This window comes from Bombus terrestris, chromosome 4 (genome assembly GCF_910591885.1).
Source record: "Bombus terrestris chromosome 4, iyBomTerr1.2, whole genome shotgun sequence".
In the NCBI taxonomy this organism is placed as follows: Eukaryota; Metazoa; Arthropoda; class Insecta; order Hymenoptera; family Apidae; genus Bombus; species Bombus terrestris.
Window position 1 is genome coordinate 8,461,985 of NC_063272.1, and position 18,871 is coordinate 8,480,855.

At 34.6% G+C, this 18,871-nt stretch overlaps 1 protein-coding gene across 3 annotated transcripts in view; it reads left to right on the top strand.

Moving 5' to 3' along the window:
• LOC100648973 (protein GDAP2 homolog) overlaps positions 1–18,871 on the top strand; it is a 69,247-nt gene that overhangs the window by 31,701 nt on the left and 18,675 nt on the right. For 2 of the 3 annotated variants that reach the window (XM_003395089.4, XM_048405378.1), the window contains exons 2-7: positions 5,766–5,954; positions 6,027–6,169; positions 6,241–6,373; positions 6,454–6,563; positions 6,639–6,878; positions 6,952–7,120. In XM_003395089.4, coding sequence (XP_003395137.1) covers positions 5,770–5,954; positions 6,027–6,169; positions 6,241–6,373; positions 6,454–6,563; positions 6,639–6,878; positions 6,952–7,120 — 980 coding nt within the window. In that variant the 5' untranslated portion in view covers positions 5,766–5,769. Of the gene's footprint in view, positions 1–5,551; positions 5,706–5,765; positions 5,955–6,026; positions 6,170–6,240; positions 6,374–6,453; positions 6,564–6,638; positions 6,879–6,951; positions 7,121–18,871 lie in introns of those variants that run through there. The other variant, XM_012308198.3, reaches the window with a different exon arrangement.

The following is an 18,871-nucleotide window of genomic DNA, read 5'->3' on the forward strand; positions in this document are numbered from 1 at the left end:
TTCGAGCCTTGGGGTGGCTTTCGTGGTTGGTTTCCCTTTTGACTCGCTAGGAAACAGGGCCAATTACGACCCGGCGTAATCGTGATCGCCCAGCGGCACGGGAACAGTCAGAACAACTTCGAACGTTAATTCGTCCGGTTGAATTTATTTTTCCATATTTTCGATCGAAGAAAACCATGTTTTAGCAAAGTAGAGCGAGGGATTGATACAACGCAGAATTCGTTCGAAGCAGCCGTACCTAATCGAGAAATAGATAAAAGCCACGGTGTTAATGGTATCAGTTCGTTAAATTTAATTAAATTCGATTGCGATTGTATTTGGATTTTGAAGAAATGAAAACTCGCTTTCGATGAGTTGGAAGGCGTTAATCCGACGAATTTAATCAGACCGATTCTTGCATAGTCGAGATTGTTTGGTGCAAGTATTTTTATCAGAAAGGAACGTTTGTTTATAGTATTTTGTACCGGATTTTATAGTTTCAAATTACATTTCTCAATATTCCTAGAAACTTTTAATGAGAATACTGTCTTATTCGTGTATTTGTTTAAAGATTAATTTCTTCGTTTACTTTTATATAATATTATAATGAAATTTAAACAAACTTCTCCGGAATATGCTGTATATTTAGTAAAGTATCTAACAATATTTGCCTGCACGGTAGACGCGTCCTGTACTGATGATTAAAGTATAGAACTTGCATCAAAGAGATGAAAACGAAGAAAAAGGGTCTCATATATTTTACAAAAAAAAAAAGGAATAAAATTGTGATTTAATTTTCATTTCATTTATTAGATTTTCATTCTAATAATTTTAATATCAAAAGACCCATGTTTTTGAAAAAATGAATTGCGTCACAGTTCGCGCGATTTAATTCATGTGATTTAATTCATTAATTAGGCAAATAATTCGATCGATACTTGAAAAACTAAATCAAACCGTGTTGCAGAAGAGAATTTTTTTAATAAATTCTGTAGAGTGGTTCGCTTAAAGTGAACACAATTATAGAATGGAGAAAATCGAGAGTATTTGAGACGGAAAGTATGGTTTGAGTGTTTTTCGAACTTAATTTGCGTTTATTGTTTCCGATCGATTCTTCGACAGGTATACTGTCCTGGGTACCTCGTTGAGTAGTGGCAATTTCCAGTAACTCGTTTGAGCTGATGCAGTTAAGACCTAGAGGAAAATCTATCTTCGAGGTTAATTAATTTTTCCGGAATTATTCGAAACAGTGGATTCGTTTTACCCCGTTTCACGTGCAATGGAAACTCAGCCCGAGAGAATAAAATTATTAAATCGAAGAACAACTTGTTCAGTGCTTGTCTTGCGTGGACGCAAGAAATCTATGTTATTTCCAATCTGACACGATATCTTACTCTAATTAAACACACGACTAACCGTATCATATTTCCAACAAATGTTCATAAATTAGATTTGTCGCGATTGAGTGAAATGTATATTAAACTCAGTGATTTATAAGATGTTCGTTAATAAAATAGAAAGATTATTATAAATATATAGATTAACCTTTATGTGGAGACCCATTGCCACACATGTTAATAAATCTCAGATTAGTTGGCGATTTTATTTCTAGATCACTACATTATAAAGGTTAATCCAATATAATTATCTTATCTGAAGTTGCGTACTTGTTTGCTAGATCTTTAACAATTGAAAATCTTCGAACACTGAATTTTTGTTTCTTAAAGTTTTTTACAATTAAAAATATACTACAAACGTTGGATATTTATTTCTGAACATTTTTTACCAGACAACATAGGTTATAATAATGAAATAAAAATTAGATCTTCCTTAACGACGAATAGTCTCCAATTAAATATTGATAAAAAGACAATTAACGAAATACACAGATTATTGTAATCACAAAGATTAAGGAAGAAACGTGATAAGATCTCGACTTAAGCCAAATATCACAGAAATCGAGATTTCCGGCAGCGTTAAGCAGCAGCAAACGTATCGAGTTTAGCCGTAAAAAGCACAGTCACGCAAGCTGCTAACAACCACTTGCATCATGGAATTGCAATTATAAGGGGGCAATAAAGATCACACGAAACGTCATAGGTGAGCTTCTGAGAGGTAGAAAAAGAAAAAAAATCTTTATTGGTAATCGTTTAATCTAGGTCATAGCAGAAGATATCTTTATCTTCCCTCCAGGATAGTCGAAACTGTAGAAATAGTGGTCCCCGAGGGGAAAGAAGGGACAAAAGGAAGTTTTCCCTCGGAGAAATGGGAATTCTTCTAGGCAGCCGAGTACACGACACATTTCAAAGTTCGATCGCTCTATATCGAACTGGAAATTGTGGAAAAAAGAAATTCAAGCATACGAAAACTTTGCGATAGTTGCATGTAGTATATACGAGTGGAAAGCAAATGAAATCTCGAGCTGTCTCTTCCTTTCTCTTCACTTATCTTGGAAGTTTCCTTTGAATGATTGATGGGCTGGAAGTTTGTTGGGAATAAGGACGAGAGATAAGGTGGAAAGAGTTCTTTGGAGGTGGAGTATGAGGCTCGATTTCGAATGCATGTTCAAGGATGATGGTGGTAAAAGTGGAGGGCCCTTTACGGCCGATTAGCTCGTCGGCGTTTGCCTTTGTGCTTGGAATAGATTGAAACATTAACCCTTTCGTGGTAAGTCGAGGTTGAAGTGATCTTTCAAAAGCGTCACTACCGCACCTCTGCGTTTCTATCATTCTAAAAATTGTTTCCAACTATTTTAGAATTGGAATAGAATTTCTTGTATCTGCCAACCGACTTAGGTTTTGAAATCCAATGTATGTACGATACGTGCACAGCATGTTTGATAGTTTGATTTAATTAAAGATGCTGCACGTTGACGTGACTAACCTTTCGCTCGCCCCAACGAGATTAAATTTAATTAAAAACTTTGGACAAAATAGAATGTCACAACACTCATCTATTATACAGGTGCCATTCCGGAGCCGTATGCGTTTCAAAGTTCTCGCTCTTGGCAAGTGCAACCGACGATCGTGAAATAATAATGGGAGTAATAAAGTAACGAAACTGCTGGGATAAACATCGGTATTTATTAAAAAGAAGATTTTTTTTATCAGTACAATTTTTTATGTTTCTTGTGACTGTTCTCAATTGGCACGTGTTCAACACTATAGTCGTAGAAACTTTATAATTTGGATTTATTTTCATATCTTCTAGGTGATTAAAAAGTTTTAATTTTATGCTAAAGCATTTCTTCACACACTATTAGCTCTTATTGTTAATCGAAATAAGAACAATATTAGAAATCAAAGATTCAGTGATCGTATCAACATTGATGAAAAAGAATATCCAATGAGGTTCGATGTAGAACTACATGGGTTAATTTTCTTATGAGAAGAAATATTGAAATTGCATGTTATCGCTGGCGAATATCTAGAATACGTGGCCATGACCCCCCACGTAGCTTTAGTTCGATCTTGGCAGACAATGTTTCCCTTTAAAATCGATTAAACCGGATGTGTTCTTAACGCGCGCACTCGTACCAAGAACTTTGCAGGGTAAACATCAGAATTCATTTATACGATCGATGAAGCATCTTGCTCTACATTCGTCAAGGTTTTAACCGTTCGTACACGGCGCTGCCATAAAAATGCTAATTTATTCCATTGTGCAATGTTACTCCAGCTACTCCAATGTTCCACTGATAAGAATTTTCTACCGGCGAACAATTTGCGGTTTCTCGCGTCTCTGTTGACACGAACTAGCAAAAATTATGGATGGAATGTCACGTTTTCATAGTTCCATTTTCTTCTTCCTACACCGTCTCCATTTTCATCGATAGTTTCTCTAAAACAAATTGACAAATGGTTTTATGCAAATAATATCTAGAGTTTCTTGCGCGATAGAGAGGAGTTTTCAGGAATTTGATGGAAGAAGAGTAGGGTCCGATCAATGGGAAGTGGATCTTCGCAAATGACGCATTCTGAATACGCATTTCAGATCCTCCCTGTTTCCAACATTTAGCAATATGTTATACCTAAAAAATGAATTACATTGATATACGCTAGAAACTGTTTGTCTCTCATAAAAAGTTACTTTCTCTTTCCCTCTGTGCTTTCTTCAAAAATATTAGAATTCAAAAGTTCTTTTCTAATTGAACAATAAATATTTTATTAACTAACTTTTGCTCCAAAGCAAAAACTGAAATTTGTTGAGAATATAATAGATTAGGTTAATCAACGTAATTCTTACTCTTGCTCATCTCTAGAGCTAGGAGCCACCTGAGGTGGTTGAATAAATTAGTCGTTAAATGATAAAATAAATGGAATAAGTTTTTGCTTGCTATTAGAAATATTCGTTTCTGACATTTACAATGGATGGAGAGATAGTTGATTTATAAAATAAGAAAAAGGCACTATAATTTTACAAAATTATTAAGATCTAGTGTATATCCCAGACTAGATCACTGATACTAATGTGATAAAAATGTTTAGAATGAAAGTAACTAATTGTCACAGTTTAACAGTTTTAAACTCTTTCTAATTTAATTACACGTATACCATCTTCTTCTGTTTTAGTCTGAAATAGTACCTTTGTAATTTTTATATTTAATTATCTTGAAAGCAAACAGGAATTCCACTATAAATTAATAACTAGAAGGTACATATATGTAATTACATGATGCTCTAATTGAAATTTTTAGGATTATTGTTCTTGTATTATATTGTATTGTTAGTGTTTATCTCTGATGTATCGACATTTATTATAAAATTTTGTTTGGTATGTTCTGTTTTGTTCTGTTTAGTAGAGGTTTAGTAACTTCTACTATGTCGTCCGTGGCATTGTACAAACAATATTGTGTCCTGAGATATCTCGTCCATGGTTACGAAACGGTTAAAAAGGATAGCAGGGACCTAGTAACGCAAAGAGGTCGATGATCCTGTTCTTTATGGGGTTGTCGGGATATAAGTTCCGCAGCAGGACAGACGGCGCCAGCTTCTGTCTCCTTGCCATTAGGGAAGCCTACATTCTGTGTCCAACACGGACGCACGTTTCATCGTTTCCGTGGAGGGAGATCTCACACAGACGGGCTTTAACGCGCAGCACGTGATTGCATGCGCACAGGACGACACGGGTCCTCCACGAATTAAGTTGTTTTTCGAAACTCCCAATCGGGGTTACGTCCTTGGACGCCCGCTGCTCCCGTTAGCCCGGGGTGTGCCCCAGATTTTCATCGATAGCACTGTTTATTTTTAGGTTTCCACGATATCGGAGATGGTCCGCGCGTCAGCAACTATTTCATCTTCGGCTTGGGGTAACTTTCCCGACCTTGCCTCCCTATAGCGTTTTATGACCCTATTAAATTCGATAAAGTCTTCCCCTATATTGTATTCCTGCGTATATATCTATACAATTTCCCCGTGTTATCTAATTTTGTTATTTCCCTCGATGTGTGTCAGTATCTTATTTTGTGTCTTATTTCATTGAACGATAGAACACGTGGCGTTCGATGCGATTTGAATTTCGCGTCAGCTCAAGCGCCACACTGCGCATGCTCTTTGGTCGGCAGCGTGACATTTTGCGGAGGAGTATAACAAAAAGAATTCGATATTCGTGAATGAATGATGTGGAAGAATGGTAGAATAGGAGATGGAGGGATTTATAAATGTCTCGAGCAACACATGAGGAATTTACATCGGATTATTTTTAGCTTTAGTTGACAGAAGAATGAGGTTAGACTAAGGTCAATACAAGCGATTCGTTGATTTTAATGATAAATTTGTTTGTTTCAGCTGAATGAGGCTCATGGAACCCTTGGGTGTTGCCCCGGATATGGTGGAGACGGGCGCATTGAAAAAATGGTCCGACTTCCCTGTCCAGCACCGATTCACTGATTACTCCAGTTCCATTGGAGAACCTACGCATCATACTATCAGTCCTTTTCCATGTCAACCAGCACTTAACAACAAACTTGCGCTATGGTAAAGTTGTAATCAGTATGAAGAATAAATTTAATTTGTCTATGAAGGATTATAAACAATATTGTATTTCAGGGCTGGAGATATTTCTGTTTTACAAGTAGATGCAGTGGTAAATTCTACCAATGAAACAATGGATGATAACAGTCCTATGTGCCAAAGAATATTTGCTCGGGCTGGTTCGGCACTTAAGATGGAAATATTCAATGAAATCAAAGGTACATAGTTTGTAAAATAAGAAATAATTAGATTGCTTGTAAACATACAATATGAATAACTATGTTTACAGAATGCAAAACAGGTGAAGTAAGAGTAACACAAGCCCATGGGTTACCTGCACGTTTTATTATTCATACTGTTGGACCAGTATACAACGTGAAATACCAAACAGCAGCTCAAAATACGTTGCACTGCTGCTATAGGTAAATTTTATCCATTTAAAGCAAATGTATTTATTATATATAGATAAATAGCATAAAATAGTACTTAACGTTTCTTGCAGAAATGTTTTACAAAAGGCACGAGAGCTTGGTTTACGTACGATTGCGCTACCGGTAATTAATACTGTGCGAAGAAATTATCCTCCTGATGCGGGAGCACATATTGCACTTAGTAAGTATGAATTATGTAAATTAGTATAAATTTCTAAGTTTAATGAGTATAAATCCATACATTCCCTTGTAATAGGAACAATAAGGAGATTTCTGGAGCAATATGGTGATTCTATAACATGTATTATATTTGTGTTGGAACCGTGTGATCTTGGAATATACGAAGTTCTTCTTCCTCTTTATTTCCCAAGAAATTTAGCAGAGCAAGATAATGCGTGTTGGCAGTTACCAAACGATATAGGTGGGATGGATGGTGAACCTTTACTTCCTGATCGACAAATTAGAATCATCGACAATCCTCAACATGCTTTGCATGGTAATAATATAAATCAATACTAAAAATGTGTATATTAGTGCAGTTATTTATTGAAATCTTCTGTTTATTATAGGCGATGAAAGTATAGAACTATCTGCGCAATTAGAAACATCCGTTAACATTGGTGAACACGCGTTTGCACAAATGCAGGGTGATTTAGATAGACAAAGACTCCTCGGAGAAAGGCCACCAGCTGATCCACTTGCGGATATCATGCTGAAGCAAATGCAACAGAAAGAAAGGTATGATTGTTTGAAAAATATTTTTAGATCAATGTTTCTCGTTTGATTTACTCTATTACTTTAATGTGGTAAATTTGACGAAATTCTGTATCAGTTCGCTTGGTGTTGTGAAATATTTAAATATAGAATATCAAAGTATTGCAAAATATTCAACTTTAATAGTGCACTGTTGCAATATTGCAATATGTTGTTTGTTCATTCAGAGAAGTATTTTCTACTTATTTTTGCCAGGATGCTAATAAACATAGTATTTTATTCATGCAATGTTACGAATGTAATTCTGTACAAAATCAACATCATTTTTGCGTGTCATAATGCTATTTTAACTATTTAGCAACAAGCTGCTATGTTGCATGCCAATACGTATGTGATCTATGCATCATCTCGGTGAAAAAAATCCTTACTTATCAATATTTCATAATTTGTATATGCATCATGAGTCGATAAGGAAGGAAATGGAATTGCACTGTTTCTGTTTCTACATTTTACGTACGATTACATATTTTATCTACTGATATATTGATAAGATACTTCAAAAAACATACTTTCTCATTTACTAAATACAGATTTTTTAAATATCAATCTTTGTTACACGAATATTTCATTCAATGAATAAATGCATATTTGTTAAAAAAAAAAAATCAATATTTTAATACCGGTACTATTTGCATAGTAATACGTACTGCGTTTGTATATTCATATTTGATATTAGTTTTCTCCGGGTGTTTTTAACTTCACATGATTATATAATTCCACTAAAATATTCCTACAATTTGAACAATTTGTTGTTCGTTCAATTAATTATTCTATTCATTACATAATATTGTTTTATTACAATATAATATTTACAATTACATTCGTAATTCTATAGATTGATATTTCTGTCTTCTTTTAAGCGATCTCACACCATATTATTTATTATATGTATATCCATATTGATCGAAATGTAAATATCGATTTCCTGTCGGTCAATGGAATTCTTCTCTACTCATTACGAAGGAAACACTGTCTATCTTTATATAGACAGCTGCTATCAATAATATCATCGATGGAAACGGCCTCGTAACCTTTCCATGTCTACAAACTCGTTTACTAGAAATAGCAAAGTCACTTATAAGAATATTCAATAACTAAACCATTTGAAAAATACAGTTCATCCCATTTTCCGCGAAAGTTCGTTGCCCATAGTCGCCACTTTATTACACGACTATAATGTCTTTGTATTCACGCCATCAAGATAAATCATGTGTCCAATCATGATGATTCATTAAACAAGATAAGTTTGAGGTTCACTGAAGAATGCTGATGTTGTTTTAGCATATCTTGCACTAACGATAGAACCAGGTTGTTAATCTGCAGTTTTGCACCTTGACAAAAATATATTTCGATAATTTAAGTCTAATTTTCTACAATTTTCCGTAATAATGGAAGATCACAACATTGGTATAGAATGTGTTGTCCTTTTGCTATTACTCTTGTAGGATCTTCAGCAATTATTCAAACATGTATACGCAGTCTTCTTAAGTAATTTCAAATATACAATTTTCTAAAATCTGCTATATTCCTACAAAGATTTTGTAACAGTCTTCGTAATAAATAGTAGTCAAAGAAATCGCGCCCTCTCTTGAGTTGGTGTTATTCTTAATAACATGACCTTCCAGGTGTAAAATCAAAATGTTAAACTTAAACTTCAGTTTGTAGAAAGAAAATATTTTTAGACATAACCCTGGATAACGAATTCAATAATTTCAAAATTCTAAAAATACCCTGAGTTAAAAGTGTCTTTAAATAACATGAAAAAATTACTAGCGTGAAGATCTAAGTGTGTCAATCATAGTATAGTGCACATAAAGGGAAAAAAATATGAGTCTACCTTATAAAAAATGAATACACGTGCTGTATGTGTGTTAGGAAATTATTATTCGATACTTGCAGGTATATATGACCCTTGTAGTGAAAGGGTTAAGGGTTCACAACAATAACACAGTTTTACTAGCGTGCATTATTAAAATCGTTGTATCAGAATCACTTAAAAATTTCAAATTTTCCATTTAATTTAATACCTTGCAATATTGATGAAAATAAATTAATCGCTGCAAACATTATCTTTACATAGGGAACTTCAAAAGATATACAAGTAGATGATGTGAACCTTGCAGATCCTGCACCATCGTTGTTCATCTTTCGATGTTGAAAATTTAATCTTTTATTTTAATAAAAGAAGATTAAAATTTATAACAACGTTACAAACTTTCGTATAAAATAATCCTTGCTATAATAAATCTTGTACATGTTGTGTTAATTCTTTGTAAGATCGAGAATGCTAATTTTTTTAATAAATTTCTTACAAGATCGGTAGCATCGGTTTCTTTGTCAATTTCTTGCAAGATGAACAACTGCTAAATAATAGTATAAATTATCTTCATGTCCTTGGTCACTCAGAAGTATCTCATGTTTTTCAAAATGTTCACACGCCTCTCATGCCGGATGTACGTATTTTATTTTGCGTGATTTCAACGACGCCGTAAACATTGAAACATCTGGCTCCATTAACGACGATCTTCCGTATATGTATTTTGCGAATGAAAATTGCCCCACTTACAGCAACATTGCTACACCATTAACAATTCAACCGTTCCTTTATTACCGTGTATATCGAATAGACAGAAACGTTCAGTACTTTCTACGTTCCATCACGTGAACAGCCAATTTCTTGATTTTCAGATTAAGTAAATGTAAATTCCGGGAAACGTCGATTTTTTATTACCTTCTGTGCTAATTCAAGGTGTGTCTTAAAAGCACGTTCTCGACGAGGGAGAGTCTCGAATCGGTCATTTCGTTGATGGAGCACCTTGGATCCATTTTAATCGAGGCCACGGTCGCGAAATCGTGAACACAATCGATTGAGAAATCGTCCCGAGTCGTCGTGATCATTATCTTTTCTATGAAGCTACAAATTCATTTGTTCCAACCTAAATGAGAAATCTATCGTAAAAAGTAGTTGTTTCTTTCCAATATTTATTTTTTTCTATGGTTTCGCTATGTTCAATAAAATTCGTAGCTAATTGTGAATTTTTTAAATGTATAACTATAGTTATTCTATATCTTATAATAGATCACGAATTGAGAAAATTATCTCTTTTATGAATTGGACATAAATCGTACCTGATTTTTTATATATTCTCATTATGTACACTGAAACTCATAATCAATTTTTATGTGACAGCAGGAATTTATAAAATAAAATTAATAATAGCACAGGCATAGATTACGAAGTATTTCAGGAACATTAGCAATGTTTGTTATAATCCAAGATAATGGCGAGATATTGGCAAAATTATGCTTCCGACTTCCGCAGGAACCTCGAAAATCGTTTGCTTTCTGTTTTCCAGTTCGAGGAAAGGCTCAATTTATCGCGTAGCGTGTATATCGATGATGAATCTTCCTGTAGCCTTCAGAGAGCTTTAAAGCAACGACGCATACCGGAAAATCGAACGACGTTCTATTTTCATTTCGTTAAAAGCATGGTGTTGAAATAATTACAATGAGAATGAATTAAGGACGAATCGTATATACAAGGTGTGCAATCATTATAAAAATGAATGTCGAAAGAGGATGATCCTAAGGAAAAGATAAGTAAAGAAAAGAAGATTCTGAATATTTTCCTTTGCAATTGATAGTGAAGATTATTTTGATGTTAGAAAAATTGAAGATAAATAATACGTAAAACATAAACAATGTAAAATATTTGAGAACCGTGTATAGTAATTTAATTCAAGGAGAGTCGTCGTATGCAACATCATGTATTTTGAACAATTTCTGTATTAGTAAAATGAATCTTAGAAATTATACCTTATTTTCATTTGCAAACTCATTGTGAGTATATAGATATAGATAGTACCATACAAAGACTGATAAGTAAGATATCAACGTTATTTGTAAACGACACATCATTCCCTTGTGACAAAACCATGAATGTGCAAATATTCGTTTTTCTTAGTAAGAAAAAGGACACGATATCTTTTCCTTTTGCGTTTTACTACATAGATTAAAGCAATGAATGTACTTAACAAATATAGTAGAACAGTGATGATTGTACTCTAAGCTTGATTTATCGCCTTATCTGATTAAGAGAATTATCCGATTTAATCTTTCAATTATGTGTTTTACCTTCAAGTGTGAGTTTTTATAATCTATCAACGATTCGTTCGTCCATGACACAGGATCAGATTTAACACAATCCTTTTTTTTCTATCGTCAAAAGAATTCTTAATTTTTGGAAAAATATAAGAGAATTGTTATTCGAATGCTATTATGATTTTTCTTAAAACGTTAAAAATTTCTTTGTTTGTTTAAACGAGGATAAAATTCGGACATACAATGTATATATAAATACGGGAACTTCAATGAGATTAAGTGCTCGCATAGGCAAAATATATTGAAAACCTCATATCTAAATATTGTATTTTATTTTCTTCGCTTATTTCTTCACATAGAATCGCTCTCTTTTCGATTGTACCATAATTGTTGGAATATTCGGTATTTCTCGTCGATTATTTGAGAAACGGCCATAATACTTTTAATCGAAAATCACGTGGAAGAAATCGACTATTAGGGATCGTTGGGACGTATACTCATGGCAAAAGGGTTTAGAATAACGTGGAATAACGGAACATTAAGGAGACATTGATTTCAATCGTCCGCTTTGTATCTTGACAGTTTCAATCGCACTGTCTGAGACGATAATCGAGGGTAACGATCGAACAGTAGCAGCAGCAGCAGCTGGTTTCCACCAAACGAATGCCGCGTTTTATTAGATTAGAACCAATCGACCCAGAAATGTGAAAGCGTAACGCAATTTCGCGTTGAGCCATCAATGCAACAATACCTGCCATAGAATTAACCAATTGCGAAAGAAAATAGTCAACTCGAATTCCAAACTTCTGACAATTGCACGAATTTACAGGGGAGAAAGCAGAATATATCATCATTTGTCAAATTGTTCAAGTAACATTTCTAAAATCATTTCTAACTTGATATTAACGCTTATAGTAGTAATTTTTCTACGTTTAATTTGTGCTGTATCATTATCAGAATTAATATTATCACAGTTGTATTTCGAATTAGAATGTTCTTTATAAGTTGCATTCGTATGTGTATTATGCAAACCAAACATTTGCCGGAGACCTTCGCTGCTAATATTTCGACAAGGACAGTGATAATAAAATAAGTAAAATCCCGTGTGTCTATCTTACAAATTACAAGCTATTTTATTTTGGATAAGTATTTATCTCATTTGATGTTAAAAAATGAAATTATAAAAATTGTTTCTGCAATAGAATTTGTCAATTTATCGATATTAGTAGTTAACGAAGTTACGCAAGATAATCCTAGAATTTCGAAACATATTGAAACAATTTCCAAACAATTTATTGCAACTAAAAACCGTATTAGATCTGTACTTTTATGGTCATTGGCTGACATAGTCGGAATTAGTCAACGTACAAGAATCAGACATAAGAATCGGATTGGAAAATAGAAGCAGCTATAAATACTCTTGTACAAAACGCGTGCATCACGCATTCCTACGCGAACCCACGTCTAAAAATTCACGTTAGGTGATAGAAAATATAATGCATCGATCCTGCTACATTAGCCAAATGTTATTCGCGTAATCAGTCAATAGGGCTAGATGAAAAGCGACAGCTTTCTGTTTAGAAACGCTCCCAATTTCGCATACTCCAGTGACACGTGCGTGTCATGCATCACAGTGTCATTGATTCAGGGAATTCTGCACTTAGAATTAATGTATGTGCTGTCTGTATAATTAATAGTATTTGTAATGGTAAATGCAGGTGTTTTCAATTGATCCGCAGTACAGGAAAAATTGTTCTCCAAGTGGAAAATCGTATGAAATTTATTTATCGAGAATTTGGCTGAATTTCTGAGAAACGAAGTTAAAATTACAGCATAAAATATTATTTATAGAAGTTCGACTCATATTCCTAGAAAACTTTGTTTTTAAATGTCGTAATTATTTTTCACCTTGCTACTCACAGCAAATAATTCTTTACTCTAAATCATGTTATTCCACTATATTATTAGACAGATACGTTCAACTTTATCATTAAATTTCGAATCAGAATTTTGTACAAAAAGATTTCGATAAACGTAGAATCTTTACAAACACCCATAAAAATATAATTTTTGTCGTAAAATGAAAATTGCTTAAAGGTATAATATGAATAATTAAGTTATCACGGACGTATGCCACTAACAGTAGAACATGAATTCTGAAATTTGTTTAAAAATTGTCAACTTATATTATTACTTTTTATTTGAAGTTGACCCTCATCATTCTTAATCCTTGTCAATGTTGTTAGTTGAAGTAGAATGTTTGCGTTTGACAACATCGTTGACGATCGAAGCGATAAAGGTTGAAAAGAAATTAATAGTTATAATAATAACATCTGAGTAATTAGTCAACGCCTCACGAATCGAGCGTAATAACAGAGCCGTGGATCGCGCCCCTATTCTGCCGGCTTTTTACTCATCGAACACGCAATAGTCTAAGCTGAGCAGGCGCCGTGACGCAGCCAGCGAAGGCGCGCGCCCACAAACCCAACGAAGACGCGGCGTCCCGACGTCGTTTCTCGCCTCATAGTCCCGTCTTCCTCGTTCAGGCAGCTCAGTGCGTTGCGACTCGTCGCGGAGGCTTGTCGTGTTCATCGACGAATTCAGACGTGCGTTCGTATCAAACCTTGTCCACACATCCGCGAATTCTATCAACTTTCGTTCTCGTGAAAAACAAAACTTTCTTTCGTCGATTCAACTCTCGAGACTTCGTATCGGTAATCAAGTATAAATTTACGAGTCGAGAGTAGGTTAAAGTCGGGACAAAATAGAGCAAAAATCGTCTGCAAGTTAGCATCTGGACCGATGACACTACCAAGACTCTCTCTTTTAATGATATATAGAGCGAAGTAGAAATATAAACTTTCATCAGTGGCGAAGAGAATTATAGTTTTACTGGTAAAACTTGTGAAGATTCCATTTTGCAATTGGAGGAAGAGTGTCTGCTCGAGATACACGAGGCAGATACATTTTCGATAACAGAGTGTGCACATTGTCAGAATGGTCATGATTGACATGGTGGACGTGATCGAAGACGAGGACCGGTGCGTATTGGAAAATTGCTTTTTTCGTTATATACCGATTTTCATCGGTAATTTGTCGTAACCCGCCCTCCCCGTCGAGTCGTGTGTTTCCGTGTTACGTAAATGTACCGCATCTGACGCGTTGATCTTTGACGTCGCGAGAGACGTTCGTGCGCTCAGCTTCGTTTAATTTGGAGAATTTCGCTGTTGGACATTTGCCGATGTTGCGACTGGTTGCGAAAAGGGTGACAGAGGGGGGTGGAAAACGCTGGAGCTTTCACGTATATAACGAGGATTTCCGAGCCGAGCTTTAATCGTTTTCCAATACGCGGGAACATTATTTTTGGTCCAACGCCCAGTTTTGTTTTGCGCCCTTCGTTACTTTTGGTAATGCTCCAACAAACTGATTTCTCCATAAGTAGCGTTGCTTTTAAAGGTTTTGCTACTCGAAGAAAAATATTATACTTCAACTATTTAATAATGATACTAGTACTATACTTTGATTTGGTTTTATTTTATTGTATTTTTTGTGTACACATGGGTTTCTTCGACGGTTTCAACTTGGAGACGGGCAGCTTAGGATGACTCGAGCTTATTGTTAGTATATTTACGTATCGTAAGCCTTTCATGGACGTAATCCACGATCATGGGAGGAAAATCGTATCGACCGTTGAGAGAATAACAATAGAGCCGGAATCTTGAACGATCAACGTACAATCATGATCGCTCACGATGACCCAATAACCGTGAAAAATGTTTAATTGGACCGTGAACCATTTCGTAATTCGGTTCATTCAATGAGACGTTCTCCTATCGAATCGTAATTTGTTTCTCTTTATTTATTTATGAATCTGTAATTTTTATAATGGATGATTGATAGATTATAAATGTTCATGCATTTATGGAACATTTGTTATAACATTTAAAAACACAAATTTCTGTTTACGTTGTATTTCTTTAATTATATTCTAATTTAATTTATATTATAAAAACATGAATTTGCATAAATCTAAAGTATATTGAGATTAACCATTCAAACTCGTTTTGTATCCGATAGGCAAAATTTAATGAAACACATTAAAAACGTCGCGAGCGTCTGACAGCCATAACTTTTTATATAAATTTGCATAAATACATGCAATCTTGCGTCATAAATTAAAATAAACCGAGTAGATAGATTTATCTAATCGAATTCTGCAAAAATCTATCTTTAATCTCTTATCAAAATTTTTCTAATTAAATCTTATACAACATTGATCGCGCTAACGATGTTAATTCAAGAAAGCATACGAACATGATTACGCGTTAAACTCGCGAAAACGCTCACCTCACTCTCTACTTTTCTCGGTGAACAAGGGGAACAATAGTTGAGCGCGTTTTGTGAGCAGACATCATTGGAAGGACAATGGGAGACGTAACAATTAAAGAAACAGTCGCACTCCGCCAGTAGTATACGACAGTCCATTGTCAGACACGAATTGTCGCTGTGAAAATCAGCTGATACGGAATGCTTTGTGTTCCATCGAAAAATACAGTTGCTCACGCAAGTATTCGAACACTTCTAAGAGCCTCTAACGAATATATCTAAATTTTATCACGTAATAAGACTCGAATGACATAATTATATTGACAAAGTTTGAAACAAATCTGAACATATACGTAGTATATAGAAGTTACAAAATATGTAGTACAACTGTACATTTTGCACTTATTCATTATGTCCTTAATAATCTTCAATATTTAATGAGTCCTCAATGCTTTAAGAGTAAATGTTTAAGATAACTAATCATTGTGTATACTAATTCTTTACATATGTTTCTGATTAATATCTTGTAACTACTACGTAAATTTTGAACTTGGTCTGAAATTTGACCAATATAATCATGGCAGTCGTCATCTTGATACAAACTAACGAAATTTGAAAATATTTTCTGTAACTCGTAACATACGTGTAGGTACATAAAAGTTTCCTATGACAGGTGTTCGCATAGTTTCGCGAATCACTGTAAATAAGGTTCTGCTCGCGGTTTCATCGAATTCGTATCAGTCGTACATATGTGTGTGTGTGTGTGTGTGTGTGGTCTGTGGTCTGTGTTGCGGCCTTGAAACTAGCTTTGTAGGGAGAGAAAAAAAAAGTTAAAAATTGCGACGAGGAAAGTCGATAACGATGCGGTGTAACTTAGTGTCAGCGAGAGGGGAAATTCTGCTTCTTTGGATGAACCCCGTTTAACCGTAATTTGACTCGATTAACGACGTTAGGTGAAACGGTTCACGGAGCGCACGTGAAACGTGCTCATTGATTTTAGTCGAATGGAATATTCATGGACGCGTCCACGCGCGACGCTACGCGACAAAACGGCACTGTCGCGTGTCGGCGAAATGGCGCTGCTCGATTCAAGGGGTCGATTAACACATTGACTGCCGCGTTAGTCGTCGCTGACGCACGTTACTACATTTCTTAGGATCATTAAAATAAGATAAATTCCATAGACTAGTAATTTGTTGTCAACAATCTGAATCACTTAGATAATATTGTCGGAGGAAAAATGCGCAAATATAATACAATATCTCACAAAAAAGAAATTCGTCGTGAGTTTTCTGGACGCATTAGGACTACTGCCCTGATATCTGTAACAGAAAATGTGCAACTGATTATTGGATACGTTTGAGGCAATCTGAGGATTATAACCGGAAGAACATGTCGTTTCGTTTTGTGTAATTATACACATATCGTGACGTTTGTATTGATAAGATTGTACGCTATGTTTCGTAGCTATAAAATTACTCCAAATATTCCAATTTTGATATATCGATATAGTAAGGAGAAGAGGCGCTTGATATATTTTGAAATCGTATTGCAAACTATTTATCTTGTTGCTTCTCTAAAAGGACACATTATACTGGTAAAATGAAAAACTATCTGATTCTTGTTTGATATTTCTAAAACGGGCGTGACAAAATATTTTATTATATAAAAATTGAACCCGGGATATAGTAAAATGAAATTTTAACATTTTTCATAAATTTAACTCTCCTATTTTGTATATTTTTAATCTTTTACCTCGTATCTAATATGAATATCGAACATTTTATAGGATGGTTTTATGAGACACGATGTATAGTGAACTTTTCATGCAACGAGTTTCTGTAAGATGAATTTTATAATTTTATATAATAAGACTCGTGTAATTAGGTTTGTATCGCAATGTTCTTACTCTTAATCTTTATATCACAAATTATACGTCCATCCGTGTCACGATCTTCATTTAGAAAAATTTATATTAAGAACCTTGTATTGCGAGCTTCATATTATGAGCCACATATTCTGAACTTCATAACTACGAGTATCGTATTATGAAATTCACATTTTATGTTCTCTATTATGGACGAGTTTCACATGGTAAACATCGAATTACGATACCGGTACAATAAAATTTCCATCATAAATATAGGCATAGTTCATATTCCCATGGTCAGTATTATAACATTTCAATTATGAGATACATATTTAGAAGATTATACGAGTTCGTGCTGCGAGATTGCTATCCAGTGGGTCGCATGTTTTCGCAAAACCGCACGCTCTCCTCGTCATCGCGATTAACGCTACGTGATACGGCGTCGATATTCCAGACACGAGTCGACCAGTTTTATGTTTCTTGTTCACGAACAATCCGTAACGAATGAAATTAGCGATGAAGTTGCGCCACCGGCTGGAGTTTTCGGTGCGATTCTGCACCGTTGAGATTCTGACCGGTGAAACCTACATCGCTAGCAACATGAATATTCGATTCTTATCGTGAATATTCGATTCTCGAAGACAAATGGAAATTTCAAGATTCCAACCTTCGAATTCAAACGAGCTACTTCGCGTATCGTCACTTGCTAAATTACGTTCAATTGGATCCTTTGTTTGAAATTCATTACACAGTAAGATTATTGCCTCTGGAGACAGACTAGACGAACAAACGTTACCTGCCTCGATGTTGTAGTCGTAATTGTTTGCAATATAATTATAACGTATGATGCATCGAATACACATCGGATGTCAGGCTTGTTAGAAAATGTCAGACGATTTATTGATTCACTCGGTTACGAGAGTGACGTGGTCCATATAGTTACGTTATACGCGATTTGTAAACAAGACTTCTTTGCTTAAATATCAATCGTTCCAACTGTTTTCTGTGCAAATGGGATCAGGCGATCTTCATCTCATTTAAAATACAATTGAAAAATCCATTTATAACGTATGCACAAATATACGACAAGGTCTTATTAATCGTAGAAAAGAAGAGAAACGTAAGCCATAATTGGTACAATGAATGAAAATTCATTCGAGGGAAATTTTAATTGAAGATTATATTTCTGAATGCAGTTCTATTGCTGTAATATGCTGTTTAGTTATACTTCTCAGTGTCTGACATTTTTCAATCGATAAATCGGTGTTTTTATAGGAAATATCATTTTTATTTTCAATCCCATAATCTGGTTATATACTATGTGAAAAAATAATTATGATTATGGTGTCGTTCATGTATATATATGAGTAACATTGATTAAAGGTTCAAAGATCTAAAAATTTCCTGAAATATTAAAA